This window comes from Crocodylus porosus, unplaced genomic scaffold, assembly GCF_001723895.1.
Source record: "Crocodylus porosus isolate Cpor-Errol unplaced genomic scaffold, CroPor_comp1, whole genome shotgun sequence".
NCBI classification, from domain to species: domain Eukaryota; kingdom Metazoa; phylum Chordata; order Crocodylia; family Crocodylidae; genus Crocodylus; species Crocodylus porosus.
In genome coordinates this window covers 11,290,885-11,308,408 of record NW_017728950.1, presented here as the reverse complement: position 1 = coordinate 11,308,408, position 17,524 = coordinate 11,290,885, and the positions used below count along the sequence as shown (strand labels likewise).

At 40.2% G+C, this 17,524-nt stretch overlaps 1 protein-coding gene across 2 annotated transcripts in view; it reads left to right on the top strand.

The window, feature by feature from the left end:
- Positions 1-12,637, top strand: part of SLC12A2 (solute carrier family 12 member 2) — a 102,607-nt gene extending 89,970 nt beyond the window's left edge. For both annotated transcript variants that reach the window (XM_019555038.1, XM_019555037.1), the window contains 6 exons: positions 11-133; positions 268-379; positions 2,052-2,138; positions 5,185-5,320; positions 8,456-8,523; positions 9,635-12,637. In XM_019555038.1, coding sequence (XP_019410583.1) covers positions 11-133; positions 268-379; positions 2,052-2,138; positions 5,185-5,320; positions 8,456-8,523; positions 9,635-9,770 — 662 coding nt within the window. In that variant the 3' untranslated portion in view covers positions 9,771-12,637. The remainder of the gene's footprint in view (positions 1-10; positions 134-267; positions 380-2,051; positions 2,139-5,184; positions 5,321-8,455; positions 8,524-9,634) is intronic.
- Positions 12,638-17,524: the final 4,887 nt, after the last annotated feature.

Sequence of the window (17,524 nt, the reverse complement as noted above, 5' to 3'; positions counted from 1 at the left end):
CGTTTGCCAGACTCTAAAGGTCATTCTTCTCCCTTAAACTTGACTGACCAAAGACTTCTTGATGCTAGTACTCAGTTTCAGAAGAAACAAGGAAAAAACAATATTGATGTTTGGTGGCTTTTTGATGATGGAGGTAAGTTATTTTACCCAGACGTTAGTAGAAATGTTCTGATGTTGAAAGCACTAGGTGATGGGTATTTTCAGTCGTACAATGTAAAAATTTCACAGTTTAAAATTAAGATATTCCTAACTATTTGTCTAATGCAGGTTTGACATTGTTGATTCCTTATCTTCTGACAACGAAGAAGAAATGGAAAGACTGTAAGATCAGAGTTTTTATTGGTGGAAAAATAAACAGGATAGATCATGATAGGAGAGCGTAAGTTAACCTTAAAACTGTTCTGTTTGTGGGTTTTTTGATATTAGGTGGTAGCTGTGCTCAGTTTGCATATTTTTAAATGGCTCTTCCTATCGTATTTGAGAATATTGAAGAATTGGAATCCATTGTTACTAAATAATGTAACATACAACATGATTGTATTGTACTCCTAGTTTAGGATGATGTTCACATTCTTTTGGGGTAATGCGCAAGTGTTTGTATAACCCCTATGGCCATGTCCAGATGAGCATGGCTGTGCAGTATGTGGCAAACTGCACATTCAGGAGTTTTCTGTGCACAGGGAAAATAAGCGGAGTGGCACACATGGCAGCAGTGCGTGCCTCCCAAAATCGGAGCCTAGGTGGTGGGGGTCACGGTCTGGCTGCCAATTTAGGCTTCCCGCTGTGGGAGCGCTGCAGCTGCAGCTTCCCCAGCCCCCAGGACCCCAGCTAAGGCTGCTGGGGCCAGCAGAGTTGCTGGCCCTGGCCTCCACTGCCCCATCTGGGGTAACCTGCTGTGCTCCAGAGCACGTGTGGCACAGGCATTCTCTGAGGACAAGTAGCAGCACAAGGTGTACAGCTGCTATGTGTTTCTGGGGAACCAAACATCCATGCTCATCTGCACACAGCCCATGTGTGGTCTGATCGTTAAGGGTCCACCTTATTTGATCCGTATGGACTAATGATGACTATGATCATCATTATTATTACGGCATTGGTCAGTAAAAGCCAATTGCTGTAGGTTTTTAAGGCATAGCACTTTTCATGTCGTCTTTTTTTTTTTTTTTTATGAAAAACATAGCATGTAACTTAAGGATACATTTATAGTACTGGGGATTCCAAATGTTAGTAAGTCAGCTGCTTCTGCTTTCAAAGCAGCTATCTGGTGTACAAGTAAGCTTGGGTCTATGGCTCTTTTTTGATGCAGCTACTGTAATCTCCTTGCCCCAAAACTGAATTGGCTTGAATCCATCAAGCTGTACCAATTCTCCAACTGCATCCTTTGATACAGTGTTTTTGTGACTTATCTGCCTGGAGGGTGCATGGTTTTGTTTATAAAGCCATGGCTTCTCGTTCATTTTGTGAGCTCTCTTTCACGTCCACATTTCTCAAAGGCTTTATGGGAAGATTTCTATATGGCTTCAGTTCTTATCTTTTCTAATAATTTTACAAATATTTACAATTGAGCCCTCAAAGTATGCTGACATCCGAAGAAAATATTTAGTTTTAGCAGAACTCTAACTTGTTCTCCTGCTTCTCCCTACCATTCACTTATCGGGGCTGCATCTACACAAGACGCTGACTGTGCAGTCGTTACTGTGCAGTAATTTAGTACTTGTATAAACAGCACTGAGTTGCTGTGGAGTAGTGTTGCTGAATGGCTTTTAGGTGATGCTGACTGCACAGTAGCTCACGACTACTGTGCAGTAGCGTCATGTCATACTTCCTGCCATGCAGTGCTATAGTGCAGTAGTAATGAAATGAGATGCTGACTGTGTGGATGTGGCCACTGGGTCCCAAATGTGTCAAAAAACCAAGTCTATGTCTATTTTGTCTTGTGAAGTCCATAAGAATATTTGAAGTGCTTTTTTTAAATACTGTAAATACATAGCTTAAATACATTTACAAATGTACTATACAACAATTTTTTATCTATTTATTTTTCTATTTAGAATGGCTACTCTACTTAGCAAATTTCGGATAGACTTCTCAGATATCATGGTTCTTGGAGATATTAATACAAAGCCAAAGAAGGAAAAGTAAGATTATTTTTGGTAAAATGCATCATTTTTCAGTTAAATTCTGAATGTTTTGTTCCAAGTTGCAGCAATACTGAATGTTTCTAAATGTTAAATGAGTGCTTTTGTAACTCAACTTGGTGTTTACAAAGATGTAGTCTTTCAGAATAATATGAGAGATGGGATTCATATTTAGATTTAGTGTCAAGAATCCTACTACTGGCTTAATCTTGTAATTGGAGAGATGCGTGTGCACCCCCTCCCCCATGTCAGCAGAAACTGAAGTAATTCTGTCTTAACTGAAAAAGAAACAGAAATTCATTGTCGTAGCTATATTTAAATTTAAGGAAATGAAGTGCCTGATTCTCTGGCTAAATCAATATACCTGATTTATGATAGGGACAGATATTATACACAAACTTGTATAAGTGATTGGAAATTTAGTTGAAACCTGTAACACAGCAGAAGTTCAGTGGCCATAAACTGCTTTCCAAATGGCCGAAACCTGTTTAAAATACACCTTGATGGATGTAGTATCAGACTTAACCAATGTAGATGAAATCGGTTTATTGAAATTCTGTCCCAGATTCCCTCCAGATTCAAGGTAACTTAGTCCCCCAGCATCCCAGGATGCTGTACACCTCCCCCACAAAACCCTCCTGGCAGGGTGGGGTTGGCTAGCTTTGGCCCAAGCTATCTGCTCCAGCTGAGCAGAGTGGTATGCTTTAGCATACCTTACCCCACCACTTCACCTTCTGGCTTGGGCCACTGCAGGCATGTGGCTGCATTTCCAGAATCAAAAGTAAATGTCTGTTCACTTGTCAGTGTTAATATACACAGTTTAGACTAACCTGCGAAGATTGGATCAATTTAGTCTTGGGCTTTTTGATTGTTTGTACTTGGCCTTAAAGATCAAAGGTGCAATTTCAAACTTTTTTTCTGGAATCCTCCAAGGAATTTTATATAGAAACCTTACAAAGTGAGCTTTTTTAAGCTTGAATAATGTGGCTGACTTAGGCCTCTGGCAGACACTCAGTTAAAGGCACCATGGGATCTGATGCATGATCCCAACAATTGTGCTTCATGGAATGCTACACATGCATGGCAAGCAGTATGATTGTGGGGTTGGGGATCAGTTCCCGACTGTGCCACATTGCCAGTACAGGGGGAGCCCTGTATCATGAGCTTGCGTCAGTCAAGAGCTCCAATGTGCCCTCCAGGTGGGGAGTGCTGATCAGCTGACTGGCTTGCTACTTGCTGGTGTAGTAGAGCCCAGGATCATGGAGATCTCCTGCACCAGCAAGTAGCAAGCCAGTCAGCAGGTCAGCACTCCCCACCTTGAGGGTGCACTAGAGCTCTTGATTCTCATGCACCCCAAGGCTGGGAGCCCCAGTCAGCTGACTTCTACTCCAAACCTCAAGAGTTCATTCAAGCCAAGGGCTTTGTGTCGCCAAGATTTACTTCATTCAGAAACCATGTTGTCTGTAATCTGTGGCACAGTTAAACTGTAAAATGCATTTATCTCAGATCTTTCAGCAAAACTTAAAGGGACTCAGATTTCTCATCAATTGAAGGTAAATTGATTAACTGGAGTTGATTCATTGATTGATTGATTGGAGTGAAATTGGCTGTCTTAGTTTTTCTTACATTTCTTAAGTCTTGTAAACTTTCTTACAAGTGAGTTTTTAGATAGGTTTTAGTTGAATTCTTGAAACTCGTCGTTCTTTTTTGGTAAAAACCTTTTTTATTATGCTACTAATGAAAGTGAAAAATGTTCTTTTTCCTTCCCTCTCCGTTAACAGTCTCCAGGCTCGAACATGATTGTTGGGGTTGGAAAGCGTTACTTGAAATTAAACAGTTGAAGAAGGCTAATAAATTGTACTAAATATTGAATATCCTTTTGTAGGTGCTAATTACACTTTCCTTCACAAGCTTCCTTTAACTATATGCATAGCTGTTAAACGTTACTCATTCTCTAATGAAAACTATGTAGATAACATCAGAAGGTGGTTAATTCAGTTGGTAACATTACATATTTGTTTCATTTAGTAACAGTGTTTTGGATTTAACGTTGCCAGTCATGAAGGCTACTTGTCAAAACAGAGAAAATAATGCTTTCTTGGCCTAGCTTTGTTTTATTGACTGTTTTAGTTGCCATTCAGTATTGTAACGTGCTGCTGCTGCTGTTGGCAAGGTGGGCATTGGGATGTGTTTTGCTTATAGGAGATGTATTTACTGCTATTTTATCTACTTTAAGATTTTCTTTAGGTCTCTTGCCTAATATCCAAGTGATTTGGGTGTAAATTGTTGTTGTGGCCTCTAGAGCAGTGGTTCCTAACCAGGTTTCCTAACAAAGGTGTGCCATCAGAAATGAACAGGTGCTCCATGGAATTTTGCCATGGCAATGAGCTACAATAGGTATAAGAATGGGGAATGCCTTAACATGTGTGTCATGGAACATTTTTATTAATGTAAGTGTGCCTTGGGCTGGAGAAGGTTGGGAAACCCTGCTCTAGAGAACTGCAGAAAGGGCATAGTTAAGGCAGCCATGGTAGCCTTTTAATGTATAGAATACAGTGCCATTATGAACTTTGACTTTTAACTGTGAAAGTTGATAGCTTGCCATCAGCTATTTGAATAAAAAAAGCAAAACAAATCAAATATTATGGTTATATCTCCGTCTCTATTCAATAGTTAACTCTTGTCATGTAGACTATTTTCTTAGGCAAGAATAATGTAGCAGTTCTATATTTTTTGAGATCCTCTATGACTAGCTGAAAATTTGTATTTATTAATTAAATTATATGACAGACAAGAACATTGCCATGACTGTTTTAACTATGGTTGTAGTTTTCAAATGTGCATCAATTAATAATTTATCTGAATTTCTAGGTATAAATAATGAAAAATTGTAGTTGACAGTACTACTTGTTAATAATAAGCCTGCAGTACACATAGTGTTTGGGTTTGGTTTTTAATTTTTGGAATAATCATATCTTGCATCACTTTCTATATTTGTGCACTTACAGCCAAATTAAAAACAGATTTTTGTTAATAATCCTTCTAGTGTTGCGGCTTTTGAAGAAATGATAGAGCCATTCAGGCTTCATGAAGATGATAAAGAACAAGATGTTGCAGATAAAATGAAAGAAGATGAGCCTTGGAGAATAACAGATAATGAACTTGAACTTTACAAAACTAAGGTATTGTCCTTTAACTGACTGCTAGCATTGTTGGAACCCACAGGACAGGACCCTTATTACTTGCAGTACTTGTGGCCACATTCCCAAACTTGAGAGATGCAAGTCATCACTGTCTGAAGACCAGCTCTCCAAAAATACATTCGGAGGAGAAAGCCTCTCTTCCTGAGGCTCTGTGTCTATCATCATGCCATAAGCTTTGCCTAAAGGGTGGCATAAAATGTGTCCTCTGTTCAATATAATCCTCCAGGATTATATTGAGGAGAAATACAGAAGTTCTTCGGATCCCTTTCACATACTCACAGATATTCTTGGATACCTCTATGCCCAACGAAGCTGTCTTTCAAAAAGATGGATCTGTTGCAGCCAGCCAAGTTGGTGTATAATAGACTTCTTACACTATTCTACCAACACTTAAGGCTGTAAAGAGAAATATTATTATTCCTTGTGGCCAAGTGGGGTGTTTTTACTTACCCCACACCAGATTCTCTAGTCCCGGTAGCTGGTGAAAGAAAGCAACAACCAAACTTACTCCAGCTCAGAGATGAAATGCATGGACATGTTTGGCAGAAAATGTTATTCTTCAATATCATTACACTTCAGAATTTAATTGCCAGGTGCTGATGGAGAAGAGATTAACTGATGATTTTTGGTTTTGTCAGACCAGCTGTCTGCTCCCCCTGCCATTTTACTGCCAGTATTCATGAATCATTATGCAAATATCAAACTAGAGAGAGAACCAGATTTTATATTCTCTACCTGTCCATGCTGCTTCTGTTGTTGGCTAGCACTTCTTTTGATGACTGTGGGGTGGATGCATACTTTTTGTGCCTTTCCCACCTTGTAGGAAGAGTGCCAGAGTCTATTATAAAATGAGATACTTTGAAAATAGATAAATTGGTGCTGGAATCTTTTTTTTCCACTGAGTACTTGATCAAATTCCATTACCTTTTTCCCTGTCACTTCTCAGGGACATCTGTCATGAGGTTACTCAAGAAGAAAACCTCTTTTATTGTATTTACTTGAATCCAAGATGAGGCTTTTTCCCCTTTTTAGCATGGGGAGCAGAGGGTGAAAAGCTCCCCATCTTGAAATAAAATAGAAGGCAGTGGGGTGGCTGTTTCTCCCCCCCCTCCCCCCCCCTGTAGCTTTGGAGCAGCTGTCACTTCCTCCCATCTTGCTCTGCACCCACAACCTCTGCCCTGTCTTCCCACCTCCAATCCCTCTGCTTACCCTTTCTCTGGACCTGGCAGGCTCTGTCCCTACACCAGCCTGGTGTATGGTGCATGACTGCAGCCTGGTCCAGTAGTAGTTGGTGAGTCGGGGCAGAGGCTAAATAGGGAGGGAGACTGCAGTAGGGGGGAGCCAGGGAGTGGTATAGGGTGGCACAAGCAGGGGGGACAAGCAGCAAGAGGCAGGGAAGGCAGGCAGCAGGGGCAAGCTGCTTGACCTCCAACCACCTTCTTCCCCATTACTTCCTGCAATTTCTTAAATTCCTGATTGGCAGTAGCCCTTACCAGTGGTTGTGTTGTCCTCTGTAAATGTTCTTGATGCTTTTAACAAAGAACTAGACCGCAATCACAGCTAACATTAGCCAGCAGGGTGTACAAGTGTTCCTGCGTCTAGACAACCGGCCATGTAAAATGCACTCACTCCTAATGGGTCTAGCAATCTCTCTAAATAGAATATTAATCTGTTCTGAACAATGGGACTCTGGATAAACAGAAAACACTTGGATAGCAACCTACGCTAGAGAATAGTTGAAATGATTGTGGTCTATACAAAAGCAAAACTGTTTCTACCCCATAATAATGTCCTCTTTGGGGACTGTTTTAGTTGCTCTAATATCTACTAAATTGCCTTTGCCTTACCTGACTTCTCAATCAAGACCAAACCTCATATAACTAAGGTCCTGGCTACCTTTATACTCTTAAAATATCTCCTAAAAGAGACGTTAGCAGCATGGTATTGTTATCCCCCTTCTTAAGGCAGTCTGCACTTGTGTGTCAAGTGATGTGCATCAGGTGCCTCCTTTGGTAAAATAGTCCTGCAACCAGTCCCCTTACAAGGATTAGTACACACTTCTTACTAGTATACTGTCCAAGAATCTCCAAGCAAGTGGAGTTCACGCAAGGAAGAAAGGTTACTTAACAGTTCAGTTACTGAAGTTTTTCGAAGTCTTTCCCTAGGTACGTTCCACCACTTGCCCTCCTCTGCTTTGGATTCTTGTTTTGATATATTTGGATCTGAAACCTAAGGAATTGGAACAGTAGTCGGTTATGCAAAAACATTGATTACAGCAGTGTTTCAGTGCAGGATGTTTACTGTGTGCATGGTTTTGTTGGAAGCTACTGGTGTAAAACCTGATTTTCAGTGTACATTTTGCAAGTACAGTAAAATGCATACACGTGCTCTGCTATAGAGAATTCCAGTTTCTGAACTGCCCCTTTGCTAACCTCTATGTGAATCAGTGCAGTACTCTTTCAGGAGTCTGCAGGCAGCAGCAGAGGGAGGTTAACAAGACTAGCTACACGAATTCAGATTAACGGAAAGAGGTTCTGGGACTTGGAGGAAAAAGACTTCCACAAAAATTGCTTTGGGTGAGGGATGAATAAAAGTGTAGAGGATGTCCAGTTAGGATCTAGGAAGCTGAAGGAGGCTAGAGTGGTGGAACCTTATTATGAGAAGGACTCTGTACAGGAGAAACAGAAATATCTTTCTGTCTTAATAGCCAGAAGTTTGGCAGGGGGAGCTGGGAGGTTGGACTTCACAACAGCTACTAACTAGAAATTGATTGAGGAGAGTTTGGGACAGAATTTTGGAAGATCTCTAGTAGCTGAGGAGGTGAAAGATCTGGTCTCTACACAAAAACACAGCTCCTGCTATCAGCTGCCTTGTGATTTGGTTTGAAAATATTGCTGCATAACATTTTTAAGGCCTGAAGCAGCGTGTGTGTTACAAACCTGAGCACGGTGTTAAAAACTTGAAAGAGAGGAAATATAGATGTTGTTATAATTTTAGGCATCCTCTTGCATGCTTCTTAAATGGAATGATCTCTACTTCATTTTGGATTGTTTTTTAAAAAAGAGTTCTTCCTAATGAATTTGTTGTGGGGGCGGGTTTCTACTTTTATTACAGACCCACCGCCAGCTTAGGCTAAATGAGCTGCTGAAAGAACATTCAAGTACAGCTAATATAATTGTAATGTAAGTAGTGGTGACTTTTCTGTGTGTAAATAAAAAATATAAATATTCTTTGTTTTTGCATTTGGAGTAATGGCCATAGTTAGATGCACTATAATGACATTTAGGATAATAGGTGTAGAATAGGTATTGGAGGTATCAAGCTTCAAACAAGCTAGTTTTAAGCACCAAAAGTAGTTTACCATGCTGAGAAGCACAATGAATGAGTCCATGCATACTCCATTAATACCACATTTAAATGGCTTCTAATACATGAGCTAGCTTGTCTGATACATGAGCTAGCTTGCATTGATCTCTGTGCGTTGTGCTGCAGTTTGCAGTTTAGCACAGATAATGCTCTGCAGTTTTGGCTTGACTCGTACGTGCCTTCTGCTCCTTGTACATTACCTGCTCTCAGTCATCTTCAGATTCCTCCTTGCAACCTGATCTCTGAAGCTTCTTCCAGTTAAAGTTACCATGCATTTGTCAGATCTCTATGATAACCGTCTTTTGTACTGCAAGTCCTTCAGTGTAGAAACTTTTTCCTGTGGCACAGTCTATCCTCTTTTACAAGTTATGTAAAAAGTTTTCTGTGGTTTTTTTCTGAAGCAGAGGAAGCTAAATTGGAGCAGTACATGTAATATTCTAAGTGGTTTCAGTGGGGTGAGAATTGGAGGGTGCTTCCTAGGGGTCCAGTAAGAAGGATAATGAGATACCAAGATATTGCACTCAGAAACGAAAGTAATATTTAAATCGTAAACTGGGGAGAGTCGTCCACTTGAGTGAAATGGTGATCCCTAGCTTGAAGTTTGTTGGAGTGGAGGCCAAAATTTCAGGAGTGGAGAGAGTGGGTAGGTGAACTTAGAGGTCAGAAGTAGAGTGCAGTTTAGTGCATTTAAGAAGACTGCACTGCTTGAATGATTTTTGAGTTAAGGTAATTTAACTTCTGTGTGCTCAGAAGTATCAATTCATTAAATACAACCGTGTAAGAAAAAGAAAAGGTGGGGGGACAAAGTGTGGGCTGGAAATTACTGAATGTTTACTTTAATTTATCTTTTATTTAATTATTTTTCTCACTGATACAGCACTACTGCTAGCTTGATGTCATTTTTAAACTTTGTTCTTTGAATTCCAGGAGTCTGCCACTTGCAAGAAAAAGTGCAGTATCTAGTGCACTGTACATGGCTTGGCTAGAAGCCCTATCAAAAGACCTGCCACCGGTTCTCCTTGTTCGTGGGAATCATCAGAGTGTTCTTACTTTCTATTCCTAAATGTACTGCACAACAGACAGCTGTGATGAAATGGTACTCTTGTGCCTACAGGAGAGTGACTGAAATGTTCTGTAGATTATTTACATCACAAAGGCAAAAGGACTCTTCTTTCACTATTCCACTGACTTGAAAGCACACAAGGAACATCACTGTATTTCTAAAGTTGTGAAATCTTCAGTTTCATTCTAAATCTTCTGTAACTTAATCTTGCTTAATGGGGGAGGATTCCTTGTTAGACTGAAGAACAAGAAAACAAGCTTTTTCTTTGCTACTTGAATAGCAGCAATAAAAGTGTTTTATTTTTGATCAATGAAAGGAGTATAGATTTATAAAAGCCTTTTAGCCTTGAGGTGCCTTCTGAAATTAACCAAATTTCATCCATACACCCTATTTTATAAATTTATATAGAATGTCAAAATCTGCCTTCAACTAAGACTTTAGGTCAAACTTCCTTTAGTTTTTAGTCTCTTCCATCTTACAATAAAATGAATGCTGCTTTTCGGTCTTCCATCAAGCTGTTAGTTTTTAGTACTGTATGTTTTCTATTGTTCAGAATGTTTGTTTTTTTATGATATCTGTTAGATTTGAAACAAAGGTGAGGATTGGGGCAGGTCAGTTGGAATAAAAAACAAGTTCATAATGATGTTGTCCAAAACTTTGTACTACTAAATTTGTACAACTTAATAAATTAATTGTACTAGATAAATGAGGAGGACCCTTTTCTCAAATTTGACATTGTGTACTTCTTTGCCATTAATGAAACATGTACAACTGGCTACCTTGGTGAAGGTTAGCGTGTCAGTCTACTCTGTAGCTCTGACATGAAACTGTATTCCTGTTCTAGACTGCTGACAAAAAATTGGAGTATTCTAGTTTGTGTTTGGGGGAGGGGGAGAGGGGTTGTATTTAAACAAAGAAGGACCTGTCCTAGTTCCTGACCTTCAGATCTTGGTGTCACTTATTTAAAATAAATAAATAGGTTAACATGAGGCTCAGGAAGAAACACAAGCTATGTGATGCCATCTAACAGAATACAGTAAACACTATGTGGACTTGTACTAGGTCATCCAATAGATAAAATGTAAAAGCTAAAGTTCTCAAACTTTTCATCAAATGGTTAAATGGACCATTAGTTATTAGGGGAGATGTTTTTAGGTCAATTCATTCAGTTGTCAGAAAACATTAAGTCTTATTAAATACTCAGGTTTGATCATCTAGAAATTTAGATTTAATCAATATGTATTTTACACACTTCTCATGTTTAAGAAAACTGCCAATGTGTGTCCCCCTCCTCCCATGTGTGTTTTGACTACGTCATAACTTAGTCTACTATGGACACCTACACAAGAAACTTCACTTATGCCTTGAAGCAGAGGTTAATAATGTGAACTATATTTTTAATTTCTGTCCCTTTTGCAAGAAAGGATTACCTAAAAACATTTCACAACCTTTGGTGTTGATACTAGGCATATTACTACGTCAACTTAGTAGTGTTTCAGTGATTTTTCACTGATGCATAGGAAAAGGTGTATTTTACTGCTAACCATAAAAACAAATGTAGATGCTCAGTAATAGTTCCTTTTTGAATGGCAAAACTGTTAGTTGTCATGTGGCAAGATAGTTTCAAATGGTTACAAATGGAGAGAGCAAAATACATTCTACTTAGTGCAGTATACGTTACTGGTAAACAGCAAAATGATCTCCTCCTTTTTTTTTTGCTGCTGGTTTCCACCAGTGTGGATCTGCATCTATTGAATTGCTTCAATTTTTAGAAGGGCAGCATGTTTTGTTGTCATGTATGACGTGAACTTAATGCCAGGGTAGACCTTGGGAAGATAAATTCTCCTAGAACTTATTACAAAAATAAAGTGCTGTTTCTTTCCAGGAAGAAAGAGCATCAGACTTGCAACTAACAGCAGCATTATGTCTATTACAGGTTTTGCAGTGCTTGTTGGGGTGGTAGGGATATTTCATTCAGTGAACATGGAACCATTGCCATGTCTCTTCCTCTTGTTTTGTTTTCATTTTAAACAGATGAACCATGAGGCATTGACTTAGTGCTGCTATCTTGAAAATGTGCACAGGTACACTTAAAGTTTTTTGGTTTTTTTTTAACCCATTCAGGAAACCATTGCTTGTGATCTGTAACACAAGAACCAAATGAAGTGTGTGTATACATGCATATATGTGTATAAGATTATATAAAATATATCTAAATATGCATATGGGGATGGGGCGGGTAATGTCTGTGAAATAATGTAGGATGCTTTTTCACATATGCACTCCCGAAACTTCACTAACACTAGACACCAGGTCAGCAGTTTCCAGATTGGATGTAATGCTCTCTACTAAACTTCAGCAGTTACTTGTAATTGTTAGCAACAGATGTCAGCTAGTGACAGTCAGTCCAATTTCTACTTTGATTTTTGACGCCAAATTTTTTTTAGTTCCAATCATTGTTAATTACTTGAAATACAAATTGTTTTCATTGACACATGATAATTCATTATTTCTGTAGATGAAATTTCTTTTTATGGGTTTAGAAAGAGAAACAATAGCTGAAGAAATCAACTATTTATTTGGGGGTTTTTTGTTCTGTTCATTTGTGTTTGTATCTAGGTTTCTTTACTTTTACATACATTCTTTTTATATGCTTTTCTGATATTACATATTTAAAAAATGAACTATGGAGATAATTTAAAGATTGAGCTTTGGTGGGTATTTCGTTATCCACTGGATTTGAAAATGTAATATTTGATAAAACTGTACTGTAACTGTCACACAAAAATGCTTTTCTAATGTTTTAACATTTGAATATTGCAGTTGCTACTTTGTACAGGGGTCACTGCAATAAAAGGAAGTGAATTCAAGAAAATGGTCTAAACTTACATTTATTTTGGGGAGGGAAGGATATCTACTCACTGTATTTTTCAGCATCAACATTTGTTGCAGGTGCATGATGACATACCATTTGTGAAGCGTGAAAATATGCACAGCAAAGGTATAGTGATATTTAATATACAAACTATAAAACTCCTAGTAAAAATTATTGCCCTGCTAGTAAATGATTTGGTGGAAAAGTTGTTGCTTTCTCAAGGAATATCTGTCCTATACCAAATTGAGGAAGGATGTCAGTTGGGTTTATTACTTTCCTATTAAGGAAATTCTGTATTGGGTAAAGAATGTTAGCTGTTGTTCCTTTTTAACTCTTATGTTTGATTCTGATCAGTCCTGAAAATACCACAAGAAGAATGCAGGCCAAACAGCGATAGACAGGAAATTCATGGCATCTGATGCACAATCCCAACAGTTGTGCTTCCTGGCATGCTACCTGTTCATGGCAGGAGACATGGTTGTGGGATCAGGTATCGAATCGTTATCCCAAGTTTCCCCTGCAGTGGCACGTAGCAAACCAGTCAGTGGCTTCCAGCCTTCAGAATACATCAGAATCAAGGGCACTGATCTCCCTCTATGGCAGGGAGCACTGATCAGCAGACTGCTGCTCCCAACCTTGGGGGCACCCTGGAGCCCTTGACTCTGATGTGCCCCTGCAGCTGGGAGCAGCACCCAACTGATTAGTACTCCCAGACTTAGGAGCACAGGGGAGTGAAAGGCTTCTGTGTGCTCCCAAGGCAGGGAGCCCTGATCAGCTGATGCCTGGCCACATGTGCAATTTAAAGCATGATGGGAACCAGGTACAAATTTATTACACATCTTGTGTAGTAACTTTGTAGCTTATTCTTGTGTTATTGCATCATAATTGCAATAAGTTGTGGCTGGGTTGCTACTTAAGACGTGATTGATTGATGTTTGCCAGGTGCCTAAGTGACACTTGGTCCAATTGCTTCACTAGGGGTGGTGCCACAGGTTTAAGTTTGGAGGGGCTTGAATTTATACTTTAGCCCTTTTTGTATATTTAGGTGAGCTAATTTAATATCCAAAGGTGAAACTTACTTAGTGGCAAATATGAGTGGAAAGAACAACAATTATTGTAACTTTTAACATAGCATAATGTTTAACTGAAGGTAGGAGAGGTTATTTCATCCCACAGAAAAACCTCTTTAATCCATCCTTAATGGCATTACCCCTGTGTTACAACTACCTTCTAACCCTCCTTTCTTCCTACCTTTTGTCTTCCAATTTCATAAGCACATGCTAGAAGCTACTGTACGCAGAAGAAACTCATGCAGTCGATACAATAAATTGTACCATGGGAATAGAACATTAAGTAGGTTATACTCAGGCTCTAGCTTTACTTCAAAGTCCCAGACTCAAAGTAAGCACCTGACAAGTCTCATGAGTATATTCTCTTTTTTTCCTGCTGCAGTTTGCCTTATAAAAGAAACGTGTAATGATCTTCAGTAATTATTTGCTAACTGATCAGTTAATTGTGATGTTGCCCTGCAAATTCACCTAGCAGATATAACTTGATATTAAGCAGTTTGTGACAATAAATGAACTTTAGGTTTTAGGTACAGAACTTGGCTGTAGCTAGGGAAAGTTAAGGCAATAGGCTGTGAGAGACCAGATGACTGGTGATACTCAGGTTTGACTAATTATTTGCGAGGTAGCTACATACTTCAATTTATATTCATAATAGTAATTTAATTTTGTTAGCTTGCCTCTGAATATGTCAAAAAAACTTCAGCTGCAAGGGCAACTTAATGTGTACTTTTTCCCTCCTGAACAACTAGAAATACTTGGAGTAATTTGGAATGAATTCTCAAAACTTCATTTTTTTTACCCATTTTGCATTGCACTGTATACTAAGGCTATTAATTTTCTAATAGTACCATCTAGTAACGGTCTCTTTTTTTTATCGTTGCCCTATAATTAACTTTAGATTTTCTCTAGAATAACCACATTCCCAGGTTTTATAAACTTGAAAATTTAAAATTGATAGCCATGATTTAAGAATGGATTTCTTCCTCCTTTGTATTGAAAGGAATGAAAAGCCAAGAATGAGGCTTGCAAAATTATGACCTTTCCAAGAGTGCTGAAGAACTCAGCATCCCTAATCCATGGGACGTTTTAAGGTTCTTGATGATGATCAGAAAGATAGACTAGATGGAAACATTTACCAGGTAAATGAATATGTTTCATGCTAGGGCTGTGCGAAACGGCTGTGCTCCAATTTGGAATCAGATTCGGCCATTTTGGAGGGACAGTAATTCAATTCAGTGTTTTGGATCACTGTCCCGATTTTGATTAGCACAAAACTGTTTCACAATTTCAACACTGATTTGAGATTTGGCCATCGACTATGAGGAATCACTAAAATACTTACTTACAACTTAGTCATTTTTTGGCTGATTCAGATGACAACAGGGATAGTAGCCCCTTCTCAGGCCATGAAGCCTGCCAGGTTTCAAGGAGATAGGTGCAGGGGTTTCTGTGAAATGACACCTCAAACTGTTCAAAGCAAAACTTGTGATACTTGTATGTGTGTAGGTTTTAGCTATGTTGGTCTAAGGACATAGACAGGCAAGGTTTTGGGGTCAATCTGATATATTTTTATTAGATGACCTTAGTGTCCCGGAGTTAGTAAACCAAGCTCACGGTGTCACGGTTGGGCGGACGGGTGGTGGCGGATTGGAGCACGAACAGGTGGGATTAGCGGTGACGGAGTCTGAGAGGCACCGATGCGTATGGTTTCAAACAAAGAATGGATTTATTTACTCACGCTTTGAAGCGGAGGCACAATTCTTTCTTCTGTTACAGTTAAACAGGAATGAAGACAAACAACGGAAGGGGTCTGCTGGCCCATGAGGTTCCCCAACAAGCCCTTGCTTTCTACCCCACTGGGATAGGTGCGGTTGCCTGTTGGATAGTCTAAGGGCTGGTCAACAGCTCATATAGGGTTGAACGAATAAAATGAACAAGAAACAGAACTGTAACTCGTTGAGAAGAATGAAATAGTCGTGACGCCAGTCCAAAGACAATCAAATGATCGTGAAGAAAGCCGAGGTCAAAAGCCAGGTGAGTCGATAAACGAAGAAGTCGAAGTTATAGGGATGATCCGGATTGGTGGTCGTTGATCGTGCCAATGTTCAGAAGCCAGAAGATCAGTATAGTAATAACAATAATGAGAACGGTGTGAAACGCCAAGCGAGGGAGGAGACCAATAGGCCAGAAGGCCTAGCTGAGGAGCAGTCCCTGTAGCAACAGCCTCTGCTTTCAGCTTGAGAGGGTTTCCCCCCCACAGCGTGAGACAGTCTCCGCTAAGAGCAGTCTCTGCGACACGCTGTGTCTGGTCTCTCCCTGAGGGAGGGGCACACAAGTCTTTTAGACAGATTTAGTGGTCAATCAAAACGCTCTCCACAGAGAAATTTCTAGTCCAATTACCTCATGTCAGGTTCCTTCTGAGCACGCGCTCAGTCAGAAGCTGACACAGTCTGAGCATGCGCCTCTGGGGAAAGTCAGTAATGACTGACAGGCCCTCAGGTCACCCAGGGGGCACACACTGGGTGAGCTTCAGAACTTTCCATTCACAGGGTCAAATGCGCATGTCAGTTCTGGCACTTCTGTGTTGTCAGCATACACTTAAGATTTTTCCCTGACACTTAGTAGTTGGAGAAATGTATCTTAGCAAGCTTTCGGATTTAAAAATCCTTCCTAAGGCTGAGGAAGCATCTGCAGTTGGTGTGTGTGCTCTTCCTGGGTGGAAGGAATAGTAAAGAAGCCAGAGGCTGGGCTGCAGGCAAGAAAGCCAGTTAGTGAAAATGTGAATTAAGCTGTCAGGGGGTTAGGGACAGCCTGGGAGGGGTAAAAATGGAGAGGTACTTGGGGAGTCAGATGTCAGACAGGTTTATTGGTTTTATGACATGCTATGTGTATATTGAGTCCAGGAGTTTCTGTATCTAGGAAGTAGATGAAGTGAAGTTCAGCAGCTCATCTGTGGAAAAATGGTTTGTAAATTCAAACAAACACCAAACTTCGCTAACCTCATCACCAGAAGTCAGCTTCCTGCAGCCCAAAATGCACCAAAAGGATCCAGACCATGCCATGACAAGGAATGCAAAACCTGCCAACATATCTCCAGTACCCCCACAGTTACTACACCCCAGAACAGAACCATCACCCTTCCTGGATCTTACATCTGCACCTCCAGAAAAATTATAGTGCATAAGCTGCCCTGATGGAAAATATGTAGGAGAGACCCAACAGCAACTGTGCACCAGAATGAGTACACACCAGAAATCTATTACAGGCAAGATTTCTACATACAAGACTAAGCCCCCCAAGACGATTGGGGGGCTTAGATGCCTCTATACTAATGCTAGGAGCATGGGGAACAAGCAGGAGGAACTTGCAGTCCTGCTTGCAAATAAAGAATTAGACCTGGTTGGGCAAACAAACTCGGTGGGATCCTACCCACGACTGGGTAGTGGACATTGAGGCTTACGGGCTGTACAGATGGGACAGAACGGGGAAACAGTTATGTTAAGGAGCAGTATACATCTTCCGTAGCTAATTTGGGCCAGGAAGAAGGGCAAACTGAGTTACTATGGATCAGGTTACAGGGGGGTCAGGGTGAAAGGGACTTGATAGTGGGGGTCTACTACAGATCCCCACACCAGGGGACGAGTTAGGCCTAGAATTCTTGAAACAGCTCTTGGAGGCAGCGTGCTCGAAGAACCTGGTCGTCATGGGTGCCCAGCTTCCCAGACATCTGGGAGAAACAGGCAGCCAGGTCTGCCGATTCATGAAGGTTTCTAACCTCCTTCCAGGGCCTTCACCTATCGCAGGAGGAA